This window comes from Lampetra fluviatilis, chromosome 9, assembly GCF_964198595.1.
Source record: "Lampetra fluviatilis chromosome 9, kcLamFluv1.1, whole genome shotgun sequence".
Lineage (NCBI taxonomy): Eukaryota > Metazoa > Chordata > Hyperoartia > Petromyzontiformes > Petromyzontidae > Lampetra > Lampetra fluviatilis.
Window position 1 is genome coordinate 8,104,511 of NC_136283.1, and position 19,878 is coordinate 8,124,388.

General features: G+C 48.0%; 1 protein-coding gene across 1 annotated transcript in view; it reads right to left on the reverse strand.

The window, feature by feature from the left end:
* The window catches only part of LOC144934181 (palladin-like), a 156,641-nt gene that overhangs the window by 133,075 nt on the left and 3,688 nt on the right, over nucleotides 1–19,878 (reverse strand). The window contains exon 2 of the mRNA XM_078859742.1: nucleotides 2,170–3,408. Within this exon, the coding sequence (XP_078715868.1) occupies nucleotides 2,170–3,408 (1,239 nt within the window). The remainder of the gene's footprint in view (nucleotides 1–2,169; nucleotides 3,409–19,878) is intronic.

Below are 19,878 nucleotides of genomic sequence, written 5' to 3' on the forward strand. Positions count from 1 at the left end.
TTCAGGATTGGCCACCGAGCAGATGGAGTAGTTAAATCAGCTCGTGTGCAGGTGCTACGCGGATGATCACATTGCAGGAACGTGAGATAGGATGACAGCTTCGGTAGGTATTGTCCAACAGTGGATTGATCATGGCTGATGATAGTGATGGTGGTGAAGGGAATGTATTCACTATAATACGTTTCTGTTGTGTTTGTTGTTAACTTTAAAATAAGTGTACACATCACTATGTGAAGCTAGTCATAGTTCATATTGACAATACAAGCAAAAAAAATAACAAATATACTGACGTTACTTGAGTGGAACTGGTAACATGGAATAAAGTGGAGCAAGTCACGATAGCACCCAACATCACATTCAGGGGAGAAACAAAACTCCTCCGGACACTTAGTGTGTGTTACCTGTAAATAAAGGTTCAGATAACCGATCACAGAGGGTTTTGTAGCCAATATGATGAACCATAATAGATTTTTTTTCATATATAGGTGAGGACCCGCAACGATTTGGCCAAATTTGTGTTTGTTAAGACCCTCCAACATCTGACACAGATGTTAATGCCTTTATAGGCAGCAGGGATTTCTGTCACAACTCCTTCAGCAGCTTGGCTAATGTTTCAGCTGAGGAACTTGCTGACATAACCAGCATCCCTTCGTGTTCTAATTCACTGAACACGTGTGTGTGTGTGACTGTCTGAAAAGCATGTGACAAAACAAAATCTACACAATATATACGCTGCAGCACATATATCAGCAAATAGCTTTAGAGTGGTGCGTTTTGTTACGTGAGAAAAGGTGATATGCACTCACAACTGACTGTTAAACATGAACGAATTTATGGATGTCCATGGTCATTTAATTCAGCTTGCTACTCACCAATTTAATTTGCATGAAGATAATTTAAGGGAACTACAGCATGATACCGTCGGGAAGCAGTGGCACAGTGGTTAACGCACTGCACTATTAACCCAGTGGGTTGAGCTAGATTCCTGGCCACAGCTAATATCAGTGGTGAGTGATATCTGAAGAGGTCCTGGACACTGCCTTCACAAGCGCCCACTGACCAGCATGGTGAAGTATGGTCAAACAACCCCCATGTTCGACACAGCAAGGGGAAAGCTTATTCCAGCAGTGGATTAACAAAAATGGTGGTGATTATGAATAGCTGTAATATGGAATTTTGGATTATTTGGTTTTCATTGTTTTGTTTAATTTAGACTGAATTGTTAAATTAACCCTTGAACTTTGAGCCACGGGTTCACGTCTACTCATGAAACATTATTAAACCAGTCCCATGAAACATTTATATTAACTACACAAACAGTACAGCTTATATGAAAAAATATATAAACAACGCTACCAATGAATACTGCATATCATATCAACCATTATCTTTCCACTGCTGGATGAAGGCTTGCCCATGTCGTTACCATCTTTCATGGTCCTTTGATAACACAATCCATCTCGTTCCCCACACATGCGCTGATTTTATTGTTTCATGTCTTCCTCAATATTCTTTTGAGATGTTCCCTCCTTTAGCTGACATTCCATCGCCGGCCTCGTCATCCCTTTGAGCAGTGTCTCCTGTCCAAGCCCACTTCTCTTAACAGTCAATATGACGTCTCTTACTCGTGTTTGATCTCTGATCCATTTCGTCCTCTTTCTGTCTGTCCGGGAGTACAATTCCAAGTATGAATTTCGCTTTGCATCTTTTGTCAACGTTCATGTTTCCCATCCGTGTCACAGCAGGCAAACATGGACTAATTGAAAATGTTCATTTGGCACAGGGAAATACTGCAGATACCCAAACAGTACATAATGTATGCACCTCATAATGTGAATGTCCTCGAAATGGTTCCGCTCTTTTACCGATGCAGACCTCAATATGCACCGATAAGGCGTTGGCGGTATGTAGTGGTGGGTGTGGTGATGAGTGCAGCAGTGGCGATTGCCTATTTGTGTTTCTCCCTTGTGATGGGACTCTGCATGATGAATGTTGAGATGTTTAAAGGGCACGGTGGTGGGTGGGGGGTGGGGTGGGGGTGTAACCAACAAGATCTGCATTACTCCGTAACAACAAAGCTATGGCACCGACAAGGGGGGGGGACTTTGTTGACAGGTGTCGCTCAGCGCAAGTCGCGGGTCACGAGCCACCGACGGGAGCGACTCTCACCTGACGGACGGCGCCGGCGCGCCGCTGAGCCGGCAGTCGAGCTGCACTCGGCTGCCCTCGGGAACCTCGCGGCTCTTCAGCTTGGTGGTGAAACGCGGCGGCTCCCTCGCGAGCAGCGACGTCGCGGGGTCCACGGACCTCGTCTCGACCGCCTGCGCCGGCGGTGCCGCTCGCTGCTGCTGCTGCTGCGCTGATGCTGCTGCTGCTGCTACCTCGACGCTGTTCTCCAGCTGCTGCTGGTTGGGAAACTCGCGCTGAGCACTCGCCTCTTGATGTTGGTGGTGGTGATGGTGGTGGTCGTTGTGGTTTGAATCTTGCTCCGCGTCTAAATCTTCTTGGCAGCTGGTGAGCTCGGTTGGCTTACGGACATCCTGCTGCTGTTGCTGCTGCTGCTGGATATAGTCACACAATGAGTTCTGGTCCTCCTGCTGCTGTGGCAACACCTCTTGCTGTTGCTGCAGGGCCTGCTGTTGCTGCTGCTGCTGCTGTTGCCGCATTTGAAACAGCTGCTCCTTGGACTGCACGCGGATCCTCTCGACGGGCGCAGGAGCCGTGGGCCCCTGCTTGGGACAATCCATCGCCTGGCAGATGTCCTCCGTCGAGACGTGGCCCCCGCGGCCTGCACGCCTCCCCCGGTTTCGCCCGCCTCTCCGCGGCGGACCCGACTTGAAGAGGGATGAGAGTTCTTCGATCAGCGCCGCCGCGTTGTGCTTCGAGTCCGTCTCGCTGCCCACGGATTTCCCCGCGCCCTGCTTCTGCTGGCCGAAACCGGCGACTTCACCGCCACGAATGGCCGACGGCCGATACGCGCTGCAACTTGTGTCTATTGAGCCGCTTTGATTCTGCTGAGTACGGTTGGGGGACTCGTCGTCGCTCTGCGCAGGCTGGCAGCTGTTGAGTGTTCTCTCGGGTGCTTGGGCTTGATTCTGTTGGAGGACCCTATCCATGTTTTGGAGGTCCTGTCTTTGCGAAGATTCTCTGGGACCCAGCATGGCCTGGCACGCTGCATTTGGTCTGCTCGTGGAGCTGTGCCCATCTCCAGCTGAGGGGCAACCGATGGCCTCCCGGGCGAGGTCAACGCTCTTGTTGAGCTCGTCTTGGCTTAGGAACGCCGACAGGTCTGGAGAGAATTCCTGGTCTCCCATGTGGCCTTGGGCGTCGCTCTGATGCCGTTCCCACTGCTGCTGTGTGCCAGGTGAATGCCCTGGGATTCCTGGGTTTGTGTTTCCTTCTTGCATACTGTCATAAAGGCGAGACAAAAACGCGACAACTTGAAACTCACTTTACCATTATTGTGTTGCATTCAATTGCTCTGACAAAATAGCACCATGCAAACGAGGAAACATGAATAAACACTTTTTTCAGGTAATTTTGATTTTCTTTTACAAATAAATGCCAAGTTTAAACGGAATAAGCACCTTTTACATTTTATGATGTCTTATGAATAGCGATTGTAAATAAACTCATCCATTTTACATCGATTCCATAAACATTTGTTAATTTATTAATTATATTTCTTATTGTGGAAAAATTATCTAAGGAACTATTGACATTGTCAACACCATTTCCTTTATCTCGGCAACACATGCAGCCAGTAGTTACCGCCTACTCAAATGCTGAGTTTGAACTAGATTCGAAGCTTTCGTGACTGCAGGAATTACTCTTTGGTTCTTTCGGTAAAGTCACGTAGAAAATAAAATAAGATAATAATAGAACACGACGTTTCGATTGCAACACAAGCAACCGTCATCAGGTGTGAATGAATGAGAAAACAAACAGTTTAGTTGCGAAAAAGAAAACAAAAGTGAGTGCAAACTTTTGAACGGCTACTGCAGTGAATTTAAAATACGATTAGGCGTTAACCTTTACAAATTCCGTGATTGTATTGAGCTACACCTGGGAAAGAAAATTAGCACATTTTGAAAGAGGATTATTGCTCCTCACCACAGTTGGACGCTGGAAAGGTCACCGATGCACACGCCACGACTGCTGCGCGAATTACAGACAGTGTTCACTTTCTTCATCATGAGTGCTCTTTCCGTGTGAACTCATGTGCCAATTATTTGGCTCGCTGGTGCACGTTAGACTCCTCAGAAGTTTTAATAATGCCCTCGCCCGAACAATTCATACTCTGAACACACGTGTCTTGATCTCCAAAACCTGACCAATTGTACAGAAAAAATGTCCCCTTTTAATCTTGAAGACGTATATTCGACCCGTGGCTAAGTGCTGCCGTGGGTTTCACAATTCATAGCTAATAGCTCATTACTTTCATATTCACTCCTGACACATGGACACACAATGTGAACTACTCATAGAAACATGGAACGCCAGTGATGTGGTGTAACGCGCGGTGGGCGAAATCAGGCGTTCCAATGTGGAGGATGATAAGGACAAGGGCTGGTGAGAGCCGGCGAGATGCTGACACAAATGAAAAAGGCAAGTCCCATGATTCTGAAATGTTCTTTTGTAAGACTGTGTCAGTGCTCGCCATTAACCAGACGTGTACGCTCCATGCCGCAAAGCGGATCGTTATGTCCACGTACGTGATTTATTGCCATCGTGGCTTTAAGTTGAAAATCCCAAACTTTTTGCTCCAAATCATCTCCTCGGAATAGTGCATGCTGCACGTTTAAGTAACAACATAAATGCACGAAGTGTTGTGTCGTACACGCCTCTAGGTGAGAGGTGGTAGGTAAAAGGTCCAGCCCTGCAATTTTGCGCTCATGCCACTCCTGGCAGAACGGCCTGCACTAGGAGGATATCTAGGGTATTTGGCCTACTTTTTTTCTCCAAACGATCCAGACATCTTGGAAGAGAGATACCCACACTCTACCCCACCACGTGCAACCTGCCCATCTACTAACTGTGGCGTGACCATTGCTCCTGCTGGGTGGACAGAGTTGGGGGGTATTTAAGAAACTTGCCGCATTGTTTCAAACGATCCAACGACCCTCTCGATGTTTATGTCATAGCCCATCTAAAAATGTAGCATGTGCTATTCCTGGCTTCATTGTGGTTTCACTATTGGAGCTTTTGTTAACACGGTTGGCATCTCTGATTAGTCACCATCTCTCTGCACAGCTTGGCTATGTACGGCTTGTCAATGGGTCTGTGCACCTCCGATTCGCACCTCCAATTTAGCACAGCTGTCCACGTACGGTGCTAAAGAAGTTCAACATACATAACAAAGTTGTGAATTCTTATTGAAAAAGTTAAATCGAGTGGCACAATGAAACGAGACTAATATCGCACTGGTTTTAAATCGTCTTATAGTGTCATGCGATAATAAAATCAGGCTGTTTATACTGTTGGATAGCCATGTTAATGCTATTCATGTGTACGCCGAGAAAACTGCAATTCATGACGTTATGCACATTGCACTGTGTTGTCAGCACTGCAGCACGTTCATGTGCAAACTCCCAGTGATATGTTACTCAACTTCTGAGCGAATGCCACAGCAGAATCCTCACCCTTTCTGGCAAATCATGTGCTCATACTCCAGTTACAAAACCACAGCACATTAACGTTTGATGATACAAGGGCAATCCGTTGGCACACACTCGTAGCTTATATTTCAGCAATGCTTGTAAACAAACAAGCATACAAAACTAATTCATAGCACAAAGCATTTCCTCTCGACAAATGTGGTTTTTGGTCATGTGACAAGACTGCGCATGATATTTTCTTAAATTATTATATCTTCATTATCACCCATGATCTATTAATTTCTGGATGAAGGCTGCCACTATGTCATCACCATCTGTAGTGGAGCTGCGATGCAACAATCCATGTAGCTCTTGCACACAAGCTGCTTTCATCACTCCATCTCCACGGTGGATGTACTATGAGTCATGTTCCATCCTTTGGTTGCCACTCTGCTCTTAATTTCGACCACTGGCCATCGTCCCTTTCTGCGATGCGTACTGCTCAAAGCTCACAATGTGATGTGTTTAACTTGTAGATGTTCGAGAATCCTCATGTTCCTCTCGATGCTTCTTTGTGCACTTTTAAAGCTTCATGAATCAATGTTTATTATTATTATCAATATCCATGTTTCTGATGCATATGTCATAACAGGTAATATGCGCTGGTTAATATGCCCTTCTTGAGATATATTAGTATGTTAATTTTCATCATTAAGTATTTTTTTTTCGAAAGCACTCCAACCTTTTATCCTCTTATTTCATTATATTGATCCCGCTCTGCTTCCAATAACTCATTTCGATATACATCGTGTAATGTATAGAATACGTGAAAATAAATAATATTACTTCTATTTGTTTCCAGCCTTCGCTCACTCTTCTGTCCGACGAGTTTCTCATCGCTTATAGAAAGTGTTGGAATTAGTCGAACATTGTACGTCCTTGTATGTATGTTGAACTTCTTTCACACCGAACATAGCCAACCGTGCTAATCGGAGGTGCGGGGACGGACAACAAAATAAACACAAGATACCCTGATGCGTTCTCCAGTTGTGCAGACTTCGCGTGGAACTTTTTATTCCTCATATTTATCTTGAGCCTTCTTCTTGATGAAGTTCTTCAGATAATTTCCTGTAGTTAATTTCCGTTGGTGGTTGTAGTTATAATGTAACGTCGTGATTTGTTTTATGTTATTTCTAACTACGTGACTTCACCGAAAGAACCAAAGAGTATAGTTATAATGTAGTTCAACTTCAGTGGCTTTGATAATGATACTGTTTATTTCAATTGGTATTCATGAAAAAAAAACATATTTTATAAATGACATGTTCTAAACCCCATTGGAAACTTGTTTTAACACCTCCAATGAGATTGTATGAAGAATGCATCACCATACAAGTGACAATGAGAGTGAAACAAGAAGACACACTTTCGCTGAAGTTATTCACAGCGAAAGTAGAATAGATTTTCATAATATTGGATTTGAGTGATAACGACACAAACATAAGTAGATAAAATGTGAATCATCGAACATTGTACGTCCTTAAGGAACATTAAAACACGTGTTGTTTATTGTACAAAACGTTAAGTTTGTTGTAAAATGCAATGAGTTATACTATGAGATATTGGTGGCAGCAGTGGTGCATTGTGTAGTGCACTGCGCTGTTCACCCGGCAACCTGAGATTCATTCACAGCAACGGCTAACATTCAATATCCAAACGCGTACTGAGTCACCACTTCGCCAACCTGCACTCGCTAGCATGGTGAAGTATGGTTAAGCAACATCCATGACCAACACAGTGTGGGGATGCTTTCATCTAACGTTGGATTGATAAAGGGCTGAACATTATTAAAGTATTATATACAGGTTTTTTTTAATTGCAAATTTACGTGTACTCAGCAGTGTCATTCGACACAATGAGCCACATTTTATAGGCAGTAATTGTACTAGCATTAAAGATCCCACATACGGCATTGATACAAAAAAATGTTCCATAACATCACACAATCCCATGAGGAAGTATGGAGCATGAGAGAGCTGAGGTCACTTCCTAACCACGCAAACGCTTCTACTCCCCTGCCATCACTGTCATGATCCCAAAATTCCTGGTTACCAAATGCTCTCCATCCTTATCAGTGGGAATTCCTATTTTGTGAAAGCACCTCATTGAAAATTAACCAACACCTATACATAGACGACTCCCTGTGGGAATGTGCAGCTAAGCAAATACTCCATGTACTGTAGCCGGCATGCTGAAATTGTACTGAAAGTTGTGAATTTCAGTTTTTTGGAACCACTGATAATTGGATGTTTGCTCTGCAAAGTGAGTTGCTATATCGGTAGACTAATTCTAGTCCAGGCAGGTTGCCAATACGCTACCCAGGGCTCAGAAAGTATCTAACATTAACGTCAGCACACCTGCTATACAGGCAACATGGGCTGCAATCTTGATGAATTAAATGTACCAGATTTAATATTGAACAATTGTTCATAAAAGGTACCCTTCATGAAATAATGTCAGAACCACCTTAAATGAAAAAGGAACACACGCAATAAACATTTAAAAGACAATGGGAGATTAAACTAATTCACGTTCTTTGTTTTGGCAGAATGTAGGTGTGTCATTCACGGACTGCAAGTTATATTTCTGCTTATCCTACATGTGTACGTAACATTTTCATGCAAATATATGTCCACGTGTTTTATTTTCAGATGTGCTTTAACCACTTACATTAACGTGAACATTTTAAAATAGACTTCCAATGCACGCTGTTATAAATACACTATTGTAAATTGACGTATATATATAATTAGCCACTTTCATGCCACGATTGACATGGCGTGAACCCAACTTGATGTGAACTTTTGGAAACGGCAGCAGAAGACGCGCGCAATAATGTTTAGACACCGCTGGGGGCAACAGAAAATTACGCAACAAAGGAGAAAACGGTGCAGAGCAATGTCAGCCGATTTATCCCCCCCACACCACCACCCCCACCACCACCACGATTCTTTTTGAAACACAAAACCTTGGTGCGAGGGACTTGTTTGTCAGAAAAATATCCCAAAATACTTGGTGACACGAGGAACTAAGCTAAATCAGCCACTCTGGCCTCCCGCCCGCCGGCGGTATATTCTTGCTCCACGGCGGGCCTAAAACATTCTAAATTTACCTGAAGAGACGTAGGGGACATCTCCTCATGACATTTGTTTACTCTTACACGAACAACTTGTTGAGGGCTTATTCAAAAAGGGTACGTTTACGCACGCCTGCTTGTGTCACTTTAAGTTCAAGAAGGGCAGAAAATGCCTACGGTGCAGTCTTCACCGCCCCCCCTCCTCTCCCCTTTGGCGTCAGCTGTCGTGTGCATTACTCTGCTGCAGGTCGTCGGCTATATTTAGCAACCCCCCCCCCACCGATATCGCTTTACTTCTAGAACTCCAGAACCACCAGAAGAAGGCAGCGATCGAGCGTTGCGTTGCCGCGCGGTAAAAAAAAAACCCCCGTTCTCGAACTCGCTGAAAGTGACAGCTCCAAGGCACGCGCGCGCCACTTCATCCGCGGAAGCGGGAGGAGGAGATGGTGGTGGTGGTGGCGGGGAGGGAGGGAGAGATAGCAGGCGGCGTGGTGGACCCTCGGCGGCGATAGGGGAGGGATGTTTGCGCGAGCCACGGGAGCACGAGTCGGTGGGTGGGTGGGGGGTGGTGGTGGTGGTTGAGGGAAATGCCGCACGTGCCTCTGGAGTAGTAGCTCCACGCGTGCCGATTCCAGGCCACCGGATAAAAATATAGCCGCTAAACAGCGCGCCGTGTGGCCTTTTCTAATGAACAGTTGCAAAGAGACAGCCGACAAAATTAAGAAAAAATGTCATTTATGTAATGACTCAGTAAAAATTATTTCACATTGACACCATACAATGCATTATTATGAGTTGCAACCTACTGTCATTGCTGTGATTTACATTTTCTATAGAGCTGTATATTAATTGAAGATGATATTCCTGTAGTGTTGCGCGGAACACTTTAATATTTTGCAACTTTATTTTAACGAACACCTCTAATTAATGTGAATACTTTAACAAAAAAAAAAATCTGCATTATAATTGGCAAAGTAACTCAACACTGTTAAAATTAATGCCAAGACAAACGATTCAAAAGCACACAACTAAGTCATGTATATGTGAACCATCTTCAGGAGCTGGAGGCGAGGCTCTGCTGCTGATACGGTGACAAAGTTAAATGCCATGAGTAGAAAGTGCCAAACAAAACTTCATGTCCACATAAAATACGATTGACTGATACAAACATTTTCAGTGAAATGTACTTCTCTTTCCTTTCAAATGAAAGGAAATAGAATGTAAACCACAGACCGACTGATGCACCATATACATCCCAAACATTGCACCACGGACATAAGGCATCCCAAAGAAGAGAATCAGCCAAACGGTTTACCTGATGTCGTCTCAGTATTGCCAAGTGGTGGATCAACGTCCTGCACCCTTGTGGATCCAGCTGTCCGACTGCTCGTCAAACAAAAACTTGACGGTTACCGAAGCGTCAACTTTACCTCTGTGAGGCTTCGACACCTTCAGATCAGCCTTGCGCACAATCGTGGCCAGCGCTCATGAATGCTGGCGAGCTGGAGGCTTAGGCTCTGCCGCCGATGCCGTGACTTCGCGTCACTCCACTAACGGCCGCGGTTATTTTGGGAAGGTGCTTATGGCTGTAGTCCACGGGGTACGGAGGTCTACTACCATCTCATTGGCCGAAGCTGTGGGGGTAAGAACGGCAGCTGGTGTCACCGGCAGAGGCGCCCACATCAGAGGAATCGTTTACAAAACGGCACACACACACATCGAGAATTGTCTCTTGTTTTGAACAAAGTGAATCACCCACTATATCAACCGAAACTATTAAAGAAAGTCGCGATTTGCTCTTTTGATGTATTCGATGGGATGTTGAACATCGTTGACATTGATCCATAGATTTCCGAGTGCACTGCATGATGGAACTCAGAGCAGTTTGAGCGGCGCGTTGTTGGCATGTTGATGTTCAAGTCAGTCGTAAAAATCCAAAGCAATCGATGAGGAGGAGCTTCATTCGTCAGAATTTGACTTAACACATTTACATGTTATCGTTGTAAACGTCACAATTTGACCGTTTCAAGTGCAATTACCATTGATCATAATGCTTCTTATCTGTACATATATAGGGGTGTTACGGAGGAGCTGTATGTGTAGGGGTGTTAGAGAGAGAGCCGTTATGCATGGCAGCTTATGGGAAACAAACACAGTGGGCGGGGCTACGTGAGTGCACGGGGGGGGGGGTGCTCTCAACGACGTCCGCACCAGGCAGCCCGGGGCCCCACCTCTCAGCGGGGGTGGAGTATAAAGGGGGATGTGTCAGAGGGCTCGGGGCAGAATGTTTAAGTAAACTCTTGAAGACCGAAGACTGCCTAGCTAGAGCCCTGGACTCCCCTGGGACGCCGCCCTTGTCAGGGCCGCGCAGGACCGAGCCAGCGGCGTGGTCCCGTGAACCAGAGCCAGGACTCTGGGACTCCGGGTACCGTAGCCCGACTGACCAGTGTCGGGCCAGACAGCCTCCCCTAGCCCAGTAATTGGAGGATTAGGTGGCAGGCTAGGGGTAGCTAGCCGTGTGTTCCCAGCTATCCGGGTGAGGGGGCCGATACCCCCTCCAGTACTGTATGTCCCCAGTGACTGTTGTGAAATAAATACGTGTGCCTCTACTCGGGTGTCCACGCGTCCTCAACGGTACTACATCTGGTGACAGAAGTGAACAACAACGAACATGGACACGCGCCGAACAGCTCGGGCCAGGGTGCAGGAGGCGGAGGACACCGCGGGAAGTGCGGTGCCAGAGACGGCTGATGGAGGCAACGAGCAGCCGGGGCCGAATGCATCCTTACCGGGGCATCGGGAGGAAGGGGAGTCGCCATCCGACGGACTTCGGCTGGCGCACGCGAGGCTGGCGGAGCTGCTGTATGCTGCTGCCGCCACACTCGAGAGCATCACTCAGCTGGGGGCTGCTGGACCTCCGCGGGGCGAGGACGGCCGACGACCGTTGCGCCTTCCCGCCATTTCTACTGACTACAACTTTGAATCTCCTGCCATCGCCGCAGCAGCTGCCGAGGGCGTGGCCAGCCTCAACCTGGGGTCCGACATCGGCCTCGCAGGGGCTGCCGCGTCACCACCAACGGACGGAGCGTCACCATCAGCGCGACAGGCGATTCCATCTGTCGTTCGTGCCGACGCTCAGCCGAGTTGCGGGGACAGCAAAGCGCGGGCCTCCACGGCGATCGCTGCGCTACACCAAAGGCTGCCCCCGCTGAAAGAGTTTGTAGCTGAGGAGGGCGACTGGGGGGGGTTCCAGCGGCGCTTCCTCGCGCACCAAGAAATGGCGGGGTGGTCGGACGCCGAAGCCCTCTGCGCGCTGCCGGCGCTCCTCGACGGCGACGCCCTCGCCGCTCTTACGTCGGCACCGAGGGACAAGCGCTCCACTCTTCAGATGGCGCTGCAGTTGCTGGCTGGGGTCTACGGACCTTCGGCGGAATGCAGACAGCGATTTTACGATCGCCAGCGGGGTGCAAAGGAGTCGCCCCTCGCCTACCGTACGAGCCTTCTGGCGTTGGCAAAGACGGCCTTCCCTCGTATGGATGACCAAGGCATGGACGCGATGGTCACTGAGAAAATTCTTCTGCTGGCGGACGACCTGGACATCGCCATCGTCGCACAGGAGGACACGGAGATGGGTTCCCTCCAGGCGGCGCGGCTCCTCCACGCTAACCTCCTGTCACATCGACGGAAGGCCAGCAGGGCAGCGGCCGGGCGTACGGTGGCTGCTGTCACCCCCCCGACGGAGGAGGTCTACGCCGCCGACTTCCGACAGCAGCAGAGGGTGGGAGTACGGGCGGGCCGGGATGGGTCGGGCCGCTCCGACCGTCCGTCATCACCGCCTGCGCTCCCGCGCTGCTATAACTGCGGCATCCGGGGCCACGTCGCCTCGGGGTGCCGCTCTCCTCGACAGCGGGGGACGACGCCTCGCCGGGACGCCGGCCCTCCTCCTCCTTCCAAGCTCCATCAACATGACCCGGCGAGTCGCGGCACCCCACATGTTTGGCCAAAGCACACACCCGTTACACACAAGCACACCGCAACGAACGGGGGGGCCAACATTGCGCACCGTCGGGCCAACACGCACCACTATGGGGACCCAAATCGAACCCAGGCAGTGGTCCGTGTTGGCCCACCGCGTTGTGGCGGCGTCGTCGGGGTCGTCGGCCGTAGTAGGGCACATTGACGGGGTCGAAGTGCGTATCCTCGTCGATACAGGAGCGTCGGCGACTATCATTTCGGAACTCATATACAACATTCTCCCCGTCCAGAGTCGTCCTTTGCTACCGGTTAATGTCCCATTCTACGCTGCTAACGGGGGCTCATTGGGTATCATGGGTCAGATTCGCGCACAAATTTCGATCGGTGATATTAAATTGTCCGGCCCCATTTTTGTTTCCTCCTCGCTGGCGGTTCCGTGCCTGCTGGGGACGGACTTCTTGGGCAAAATGCCAATTCGGATTTTGATTGATCAAGGTTGCATTGAGCTCCCGTCGGGACGACGGATGGCGTTTTTGCCTTCCCCTACTGCGGCTCGGTCGGCGTTCGCGACGGTACCGGCGTTTGTCGTTCAAACGGTTCGCGTGCCGCCGGGGGCACAAATGTTGGTGCCCCTAAAACTTCGTAGGCCCTTCGCTAAGGGTGTTGGGGACCAGGGTGTCCTGCTGGGGCCATCTAGGGCCGGGGTTAGCGGGCCGCATTTAATTCCCGCCCAGACCATCGTAAGGGGGGACGGGGACCCTTTCATCGCGGTCTTCAATGTGGGGTCGCAGGCCGTGGTAATTCCTCAAGGGACCGTGCTTGCTCACGCAACGCCGGTGCCCTGCGAGGAACCTGTTGCCAATCACGTTGGCACTGCCACGTTCCCCGCCACCCCCAGGGGAAATAGATATTTGTTAACCGGGGTGGAGTACTTCACGCGCTGGCCTATGGCCTGGCCCCTGGCCAACCAGTCGGCAGCAGCCATCGTGGAGGCCTTTGTCCAGGGATATGTCCTTGACAAAGGTGCTCCCGAGCGGCTGCTGACCGACCAGGGTAAAAAATTTTCTGGCAAATTGCTTCAACAGGTCTGTGAGATCCTGGGCACGAAAAAGATTCGGACCTCTCCATATCACCCACAAACCGACGGGATGGTCGAGCGGTTGCATCGTACCATCACGTCGATGTTGTCACAGCAGGTTTCGGACTCACAGACAGATTGGGACTTGAAAATTCAGGGGGTCCTGGCAGCATACAGATTGGCCCCCCATGCTGCCACGGGATTTTCCCCCTTCTTCCTTATGTATGGCCGCGAACCTGACCCACCTGTTCGGGCCCAGCTGCAGATCCCAGCGCCACAGGGAAAAACTCAATTGGCCGAACATGTTAAATTTAACCTGGAAAAATTGACAGAGGCGCAGGATGCTGCCATGCAAAATTCTGACATGCGGCAGAGGGCTAATGAGCGCCTCAGACTGGGTCGCGCGCATGTGCTACAGTGGAAGCCGGGGGACAGGGCATGGCTGCACTGTCCCCAGGTACCGCTCGCAACCTCCTCAAAACTGGTGTGGCCGTGGCGGGGCCCCGTCGAGGTGGTTGAGGTCCTGAGACCTCAGTGCGTACGCATTAAATGGGGGAAGCGCCGGTGGTTTGTAGACCCCTCCAGGCTCAAACCCTTCGTTGCGGTGCGAGGTCCCACTACACACGCGCGTGGCCAAACATGTGGGGGGGCGACCGACTCAAAGAGTTCGTCTCCGCTGCTCTCGTCTGACGCGTTGCCGGCTGTCCCGCCCCCAGGTGCACCGGGAGTGATGGGCTCATGCCCGACGACCCCCACGGGGGATGCCGAGGGTCTTGCGACGTCAACAACAGACTCACTCGGAGATGGACACTTGCCACCCGACGGCCTGCCGGCCGGGATCATCCTGTGTGACGGGCCTGCGGCGAGGACGCGCGCAAAAATGCGCAGACTCTTGTGACGCACGGAGTGAAAATGGGAAAAAAAAAGGAAAAAAAGAATTTTTTTTTTAATATTTTTTTTTTTAATATTTTTTTTTTCCTGTGTACGTTCACATGTTATGCTCACTGTGTGCGGCGTCGGTGGTGTGCTCCTGGCACATTGCATTGTACGAATGTTGTGTTCGCTGTGTGTTGTGTGTGTGCTGGGGGGTTTCCTGAAAAAAATGTATATACGTTGGTTGTACGGATTTCGTATTTATTCGGGGGTGGGGTGCGTCGGGTTATTTTCCCTTCCTGTTGTTCTTCTCGTTGCGTTATTGTTGTAAAAATGAGGCACACGCTGGGGGATCGAGGGGTGAATAAACTTTTATTGTCAAGGTTGCAGCCGGGACGGCTGCGAGCTGTACAGGGGGGGGTGATGTAGGGGTGTTACGGAGGAGCTGTATGTGTAGGGGTGATAGAGAGAGAGCCGTTATGCATGGCAGCTTATGGGAAACAAACACAGTGGGCGGGGCTACGTGAGTGCACGGGGGGGTGCTCTCAACGACGTCCGCACCAGGCAGCCCGGGGCCCCACCCCTCAGCGGGGGTGGAGTATAAAGGGGAATGTGTCAGAGGGCTCGGGGCAGAATGTTTAAGTAAACTCTTGACGACCGAAGACTGCCTAGCTAGAGCCCTGGACTCCCCTGGGACGCCGCCCTTGTCAGGGCCGCGCAGGACCGAGCCAGCGGCGTGGTCCTGTGAACCAGAGCCAGGACTCTGGGACTCCGGGTACCGTAGCCCGACTGACCAGTGTCGGGCCAGACAGCCTCCCCTAGCCCAGTAATTGGAGGATTAGGAGGCAGGCTAGGGGTAGCTAGCCGTGTGTTCCCAGCTATCCGGGTGAGGGGGCCGATACCCCCTCCAGTACTGTATGTCCCCAGTGACTGTTGTGAAATAAATACGTGTGCCTCTACTCGGGTGTCCACGCGTCCTCAACGGTACTACACATACATAGAAACTATCTCAGTTTTAACAAACAAACACGTAGATTTGAAGCTTTCGTGACTGCAATGATTCATATTCTTAGGTTTTTTCGGTAAAGTCACGTAGGTAAAAACATTAAAAAGTAAAATAAAATAAAAAAACCGAAGAATATGAAACAAACACGTCTTCATTTGCCTCACTAATAGACATAAACTAATCAATAACTGCACTCCTTAGCGTAACCATGAGCATACCGCAAAAAATAATGTTCATGTTACATGCAAATGTACTTAGGTAAGTGCCTTGTGATAAGACTTTATGTTATCAGCCGATGTCACTCAGCTCAAGAAAAACGGATGTGGTTACACGTTTCCATTATAAGATTAAAAGTCATCCATGCATGATATTTTATTCATAGGGCATTCCAGTAGTAAATTGGCAATTACAATAGCGTAATACATATGATGTGTATTTCAATCAAGTGAAACACTCATAAACTTATTTACGTAATTTTTTTAATATGTTTATTTGATGAAAGGAGATTACCCAAAATGTTTGGTGAATTTTCCGTATATTGTTTCGCAATTAGGCAGTGGTTATGAGGACGCGGGTAAAGCATTTTCAGCCTTTGATTGCACACCATGACTGCCAAGGCAGGCAAGTCGCTTATGTTTTACCGCAAATACTTGTGTGACATTGTGTGCAATGGTGTATCACTAACGTTATGTACACAGATAGCAATCAAAACTTGAATCAAATGATCGAGTAAAAAACACACCCTTTGGAATGCATACTTACATATTCTAAGCAATGTGTAAAATCGATACAGTGAAGTATGTGAAAACTTCATTGCATTATCACTCGCATTAGGGACACACAGGATCAATGCATGTGTTGTACCAGCAGCACAAGTAACTATAGCTTCACGGGAAGGGTTAAAATTGGCCAGTCTGATAATTATAATAAACAACAGGCAGGGGACATCTTTATCTAATCTTGTTTTTAAGCGCTAAAAGGCTGACGGGGAGTGCACTCAATATCGAGCCAGTTTGCATGGAGGTGACACTTCAATTCCTGCAGCTCAAACATGTTTGCCATTTGCTCTAAATGTATTTATCTACAGAGATATGCTAAGCAATGCAGTTAAGCCACTTTGCACACAACGTCGCTGTCAGGGTCTTGTATTTAGTCAAATGCAGTTTACGTTATATGCATTCAGAACAAATGTTTCCTTCTAAGAATAGCGCGTGCATATTAATAGAAATAAGTTTGAAGCGGCACGGGTAAACAGCATACAGTTTAAGAGAAGTAGAAAATGACTATGTCGTCAGCACACACGTGAATGTGTCAGTCACCAGAGACGACGGTCCATGGGTTTTTACAAAGATAGAAAATAACAGTGGCCAATGGTGGAGTGCCGAGGTTTCCTCATATTTATCCTCATCTGTCCTGTGAGAATCCTGTTTATAAATACACGCTGCTGCTGCTGCGTTCATTGGCCCCAGTTCAGGCGAGCCATCGTTGCCCCCCCCCCACGTTCGAACCCTCCAGGTGCCTCAATGCCTCCAAAATCGGTGAAAAGGGTCCAAATAAAGACGAAAAAAAAATATCTCAGAGGTCTTTGCTCTCCTTCTTGATCATAATCTGCTCCCAAAGGCCCCACACAGCAGCTTTTAACAGTGATATGCTATCCCATTCGTTGACAAAACAAGTGTGGAAAGTGGTCTGATGGGCTACATTTTGCGATACTGGCTCCACTGTGCGTCTTCTTCCCCAATTTGCAATATTACCCTTCACCCGCCGCAATACACGCTCACGCCACATAAATGCGAACTATCGACCTCACCCGATTACCCACAATGTTCTCGCCCCACAGCACAAACTTCCGAGTTTGCCTTTACGCCGTGCCCAGATGTTCGAGAATTATATTGCGGAAATGAACAAGGCGTGTGGCACTTCCATCTCCCCTCCCCCCACACCTGACGTGGATTTCCATAGTCTCTCAAGAGAGCACCTCCCTGGATACTCATCCACGTGCTTTTTTGCAAATCTACTGCACCTCTCTAGATGTCCCACTTTTCAATTAGCTGGAGGTCCCAATTTGGGGCAACCACAGTGGCGAGATGTTAACTCCCTCGCCTGGTATGTAGGAGGTCGTGGGTTCAATCACGACGCTGACGCCTGCTGTATATCCACCCGTGGCCGTGTGGATTTTTCTCTGGGTTCTTCGGGTTTTCCCTCCACATTTAGAGTGTTTGGCTGCTATAAATGTCCACGTGATAAGCCACTTCGTTGAGCTATCATTTTCAGCCAGGTCGCTTCTGAATAAGAGCTATATATCTCAGTGGGCCTTACCTGGTATAAAATATTATAATTTTGTTTCGTATTTCAAAGGTTGAAAGTGGAAAAATAATCCATTGTTTAATCTGTGATCAACTCTGCCAATGTTGAGCACCTGGTTAGAGACATTGGAGATGAAAGGGATAAATATCGTCTGTAAACTTTTTCTACGTATTTACACGGATGCTGTGAATTTGTACGATTGTGGGTAATTTGGCGTGTTGGGGTCTCCTCCGTTGATGCTGGACGTGATGATTGGGTGCCACTTAGCCTGCTCCTTCCCCATCCCCTCTCTCTACCTTTCCCCCGGGGTTTTACTTTGTACTTGCACGTGTTGTTGTCGACCCGGCTTCTTGCCTTCCCGAAGTAATATTACGTACCTTTTTGTGTTTTATTTGTTTTATTGTTGTTTAAATACATTTAACAAATTAATTATATACGTTAAAACAATACGTCCAGCAACCGGTAACAAAGATACAAGGCGAAATATGAACAATGAGTGATTGGGAGGAATTATAATGAAGCCAAATTGGAATTAACTGGAATAAAGTCTGCCTCAGCAGCAGATCATGCTTTCACACCTGATGACGGACGCTTGTGTTGCGCCCAAAACGTCGTGATTTGTTTTATTTTATACCTAAGTGACTTTACCGAAAGAACCAACGAGTATGGAATAAAGTGCTTAAAAAAACTACGGACCAATAATATAATTAATTCTTTGCTGCCATGCAATTTTATTCTTAAGATTTAAATTAATACAATTCTTAATAAAAAAAATCTTGGCAAAAAAAAACAAAGATGCGATGTATCACATGAAGTTACAAACAGCCTCCTTGTTTTCCGTGATGAAAACCCTTTGTTATGTCCTGGGCTGGACTTCTCTGCTGCTATGTAAGCGCTACATTGGTAATAATTTCAAAAACTTAATGCTGCATTTAGTATTGCACAACTCCTGTGATGTGCTGCCAATTTTTTGTTGTTGCGGAGGGTTCTCTCCAGGACACAGCCACACCCAGACAGCGCATAACACGGGCACTCCACGTGCATGCGAGAGCCTGCAAATGCAGGTCAGTAGCAACTCGTGGGCATATCATCCCACACTGAACCTGAATAAATGTACGTGGCTATGGAAATATAACATTTTATTGTAAGCAATATGCTTTTTGTATTGAACAGGGCCACATTGTTTACATAGAGTGCTCTTGCCACTAGCGTTAGTTTCGGTTTAGTTGTTAGTGTTAACATCTGGCAACCCAGCAGAATTTATTGAACAAAGCCGAAACTGGTTCATAGTTTGTTTTTCTTAAGGAAATGCTGCTGGATAATATTGGTCTGGAAATCCAAGGCCAATGGACAAGTATTTGTTTTTATACTGGTAGGAACCTCCTGGTTACACCAGCCCACAGGGGATTATTGTGTCCGTCCGTCCGTCGTGCATCCAAAAATGGGAGGGGTGGGGCTGGGTGGAGAGGGGCAGGGTGGGGAGGGGCTAGGTGGGGAGGGGCTGGGTGGGTAGGGTGGGGCTGCGTGGGGGGTGGGAGGGTTGGGGCTGGGTGGGGAGGGGCTGGTCACCCCGTGGTGCCCTTATAAAACTCAACGTTTAACCTACTCACGCCGGCTCGTGCCCGCCCTCACAGTCGCCCATATTTGCGGAATACACCACGCCGCCGTTGACCCTGGCCATTGACCGAGCAACCCAACGTTCCTACCAGCTCCCTCCGCAGGAATGTGTTTTTCATGTGGAGACAGAATGAAGTTCTTCTCATGCATTTCTTGGATGTCTTTCTTTGTTGATCGTAATTGTCATGTTCTTAAAAACATGCAGATCATATTTTTGTTTAACATTTTCCTACATTGTAAATACTATTTTCAACTGGAGTTTCTTCATAATTTGGATGCAATTCACTTC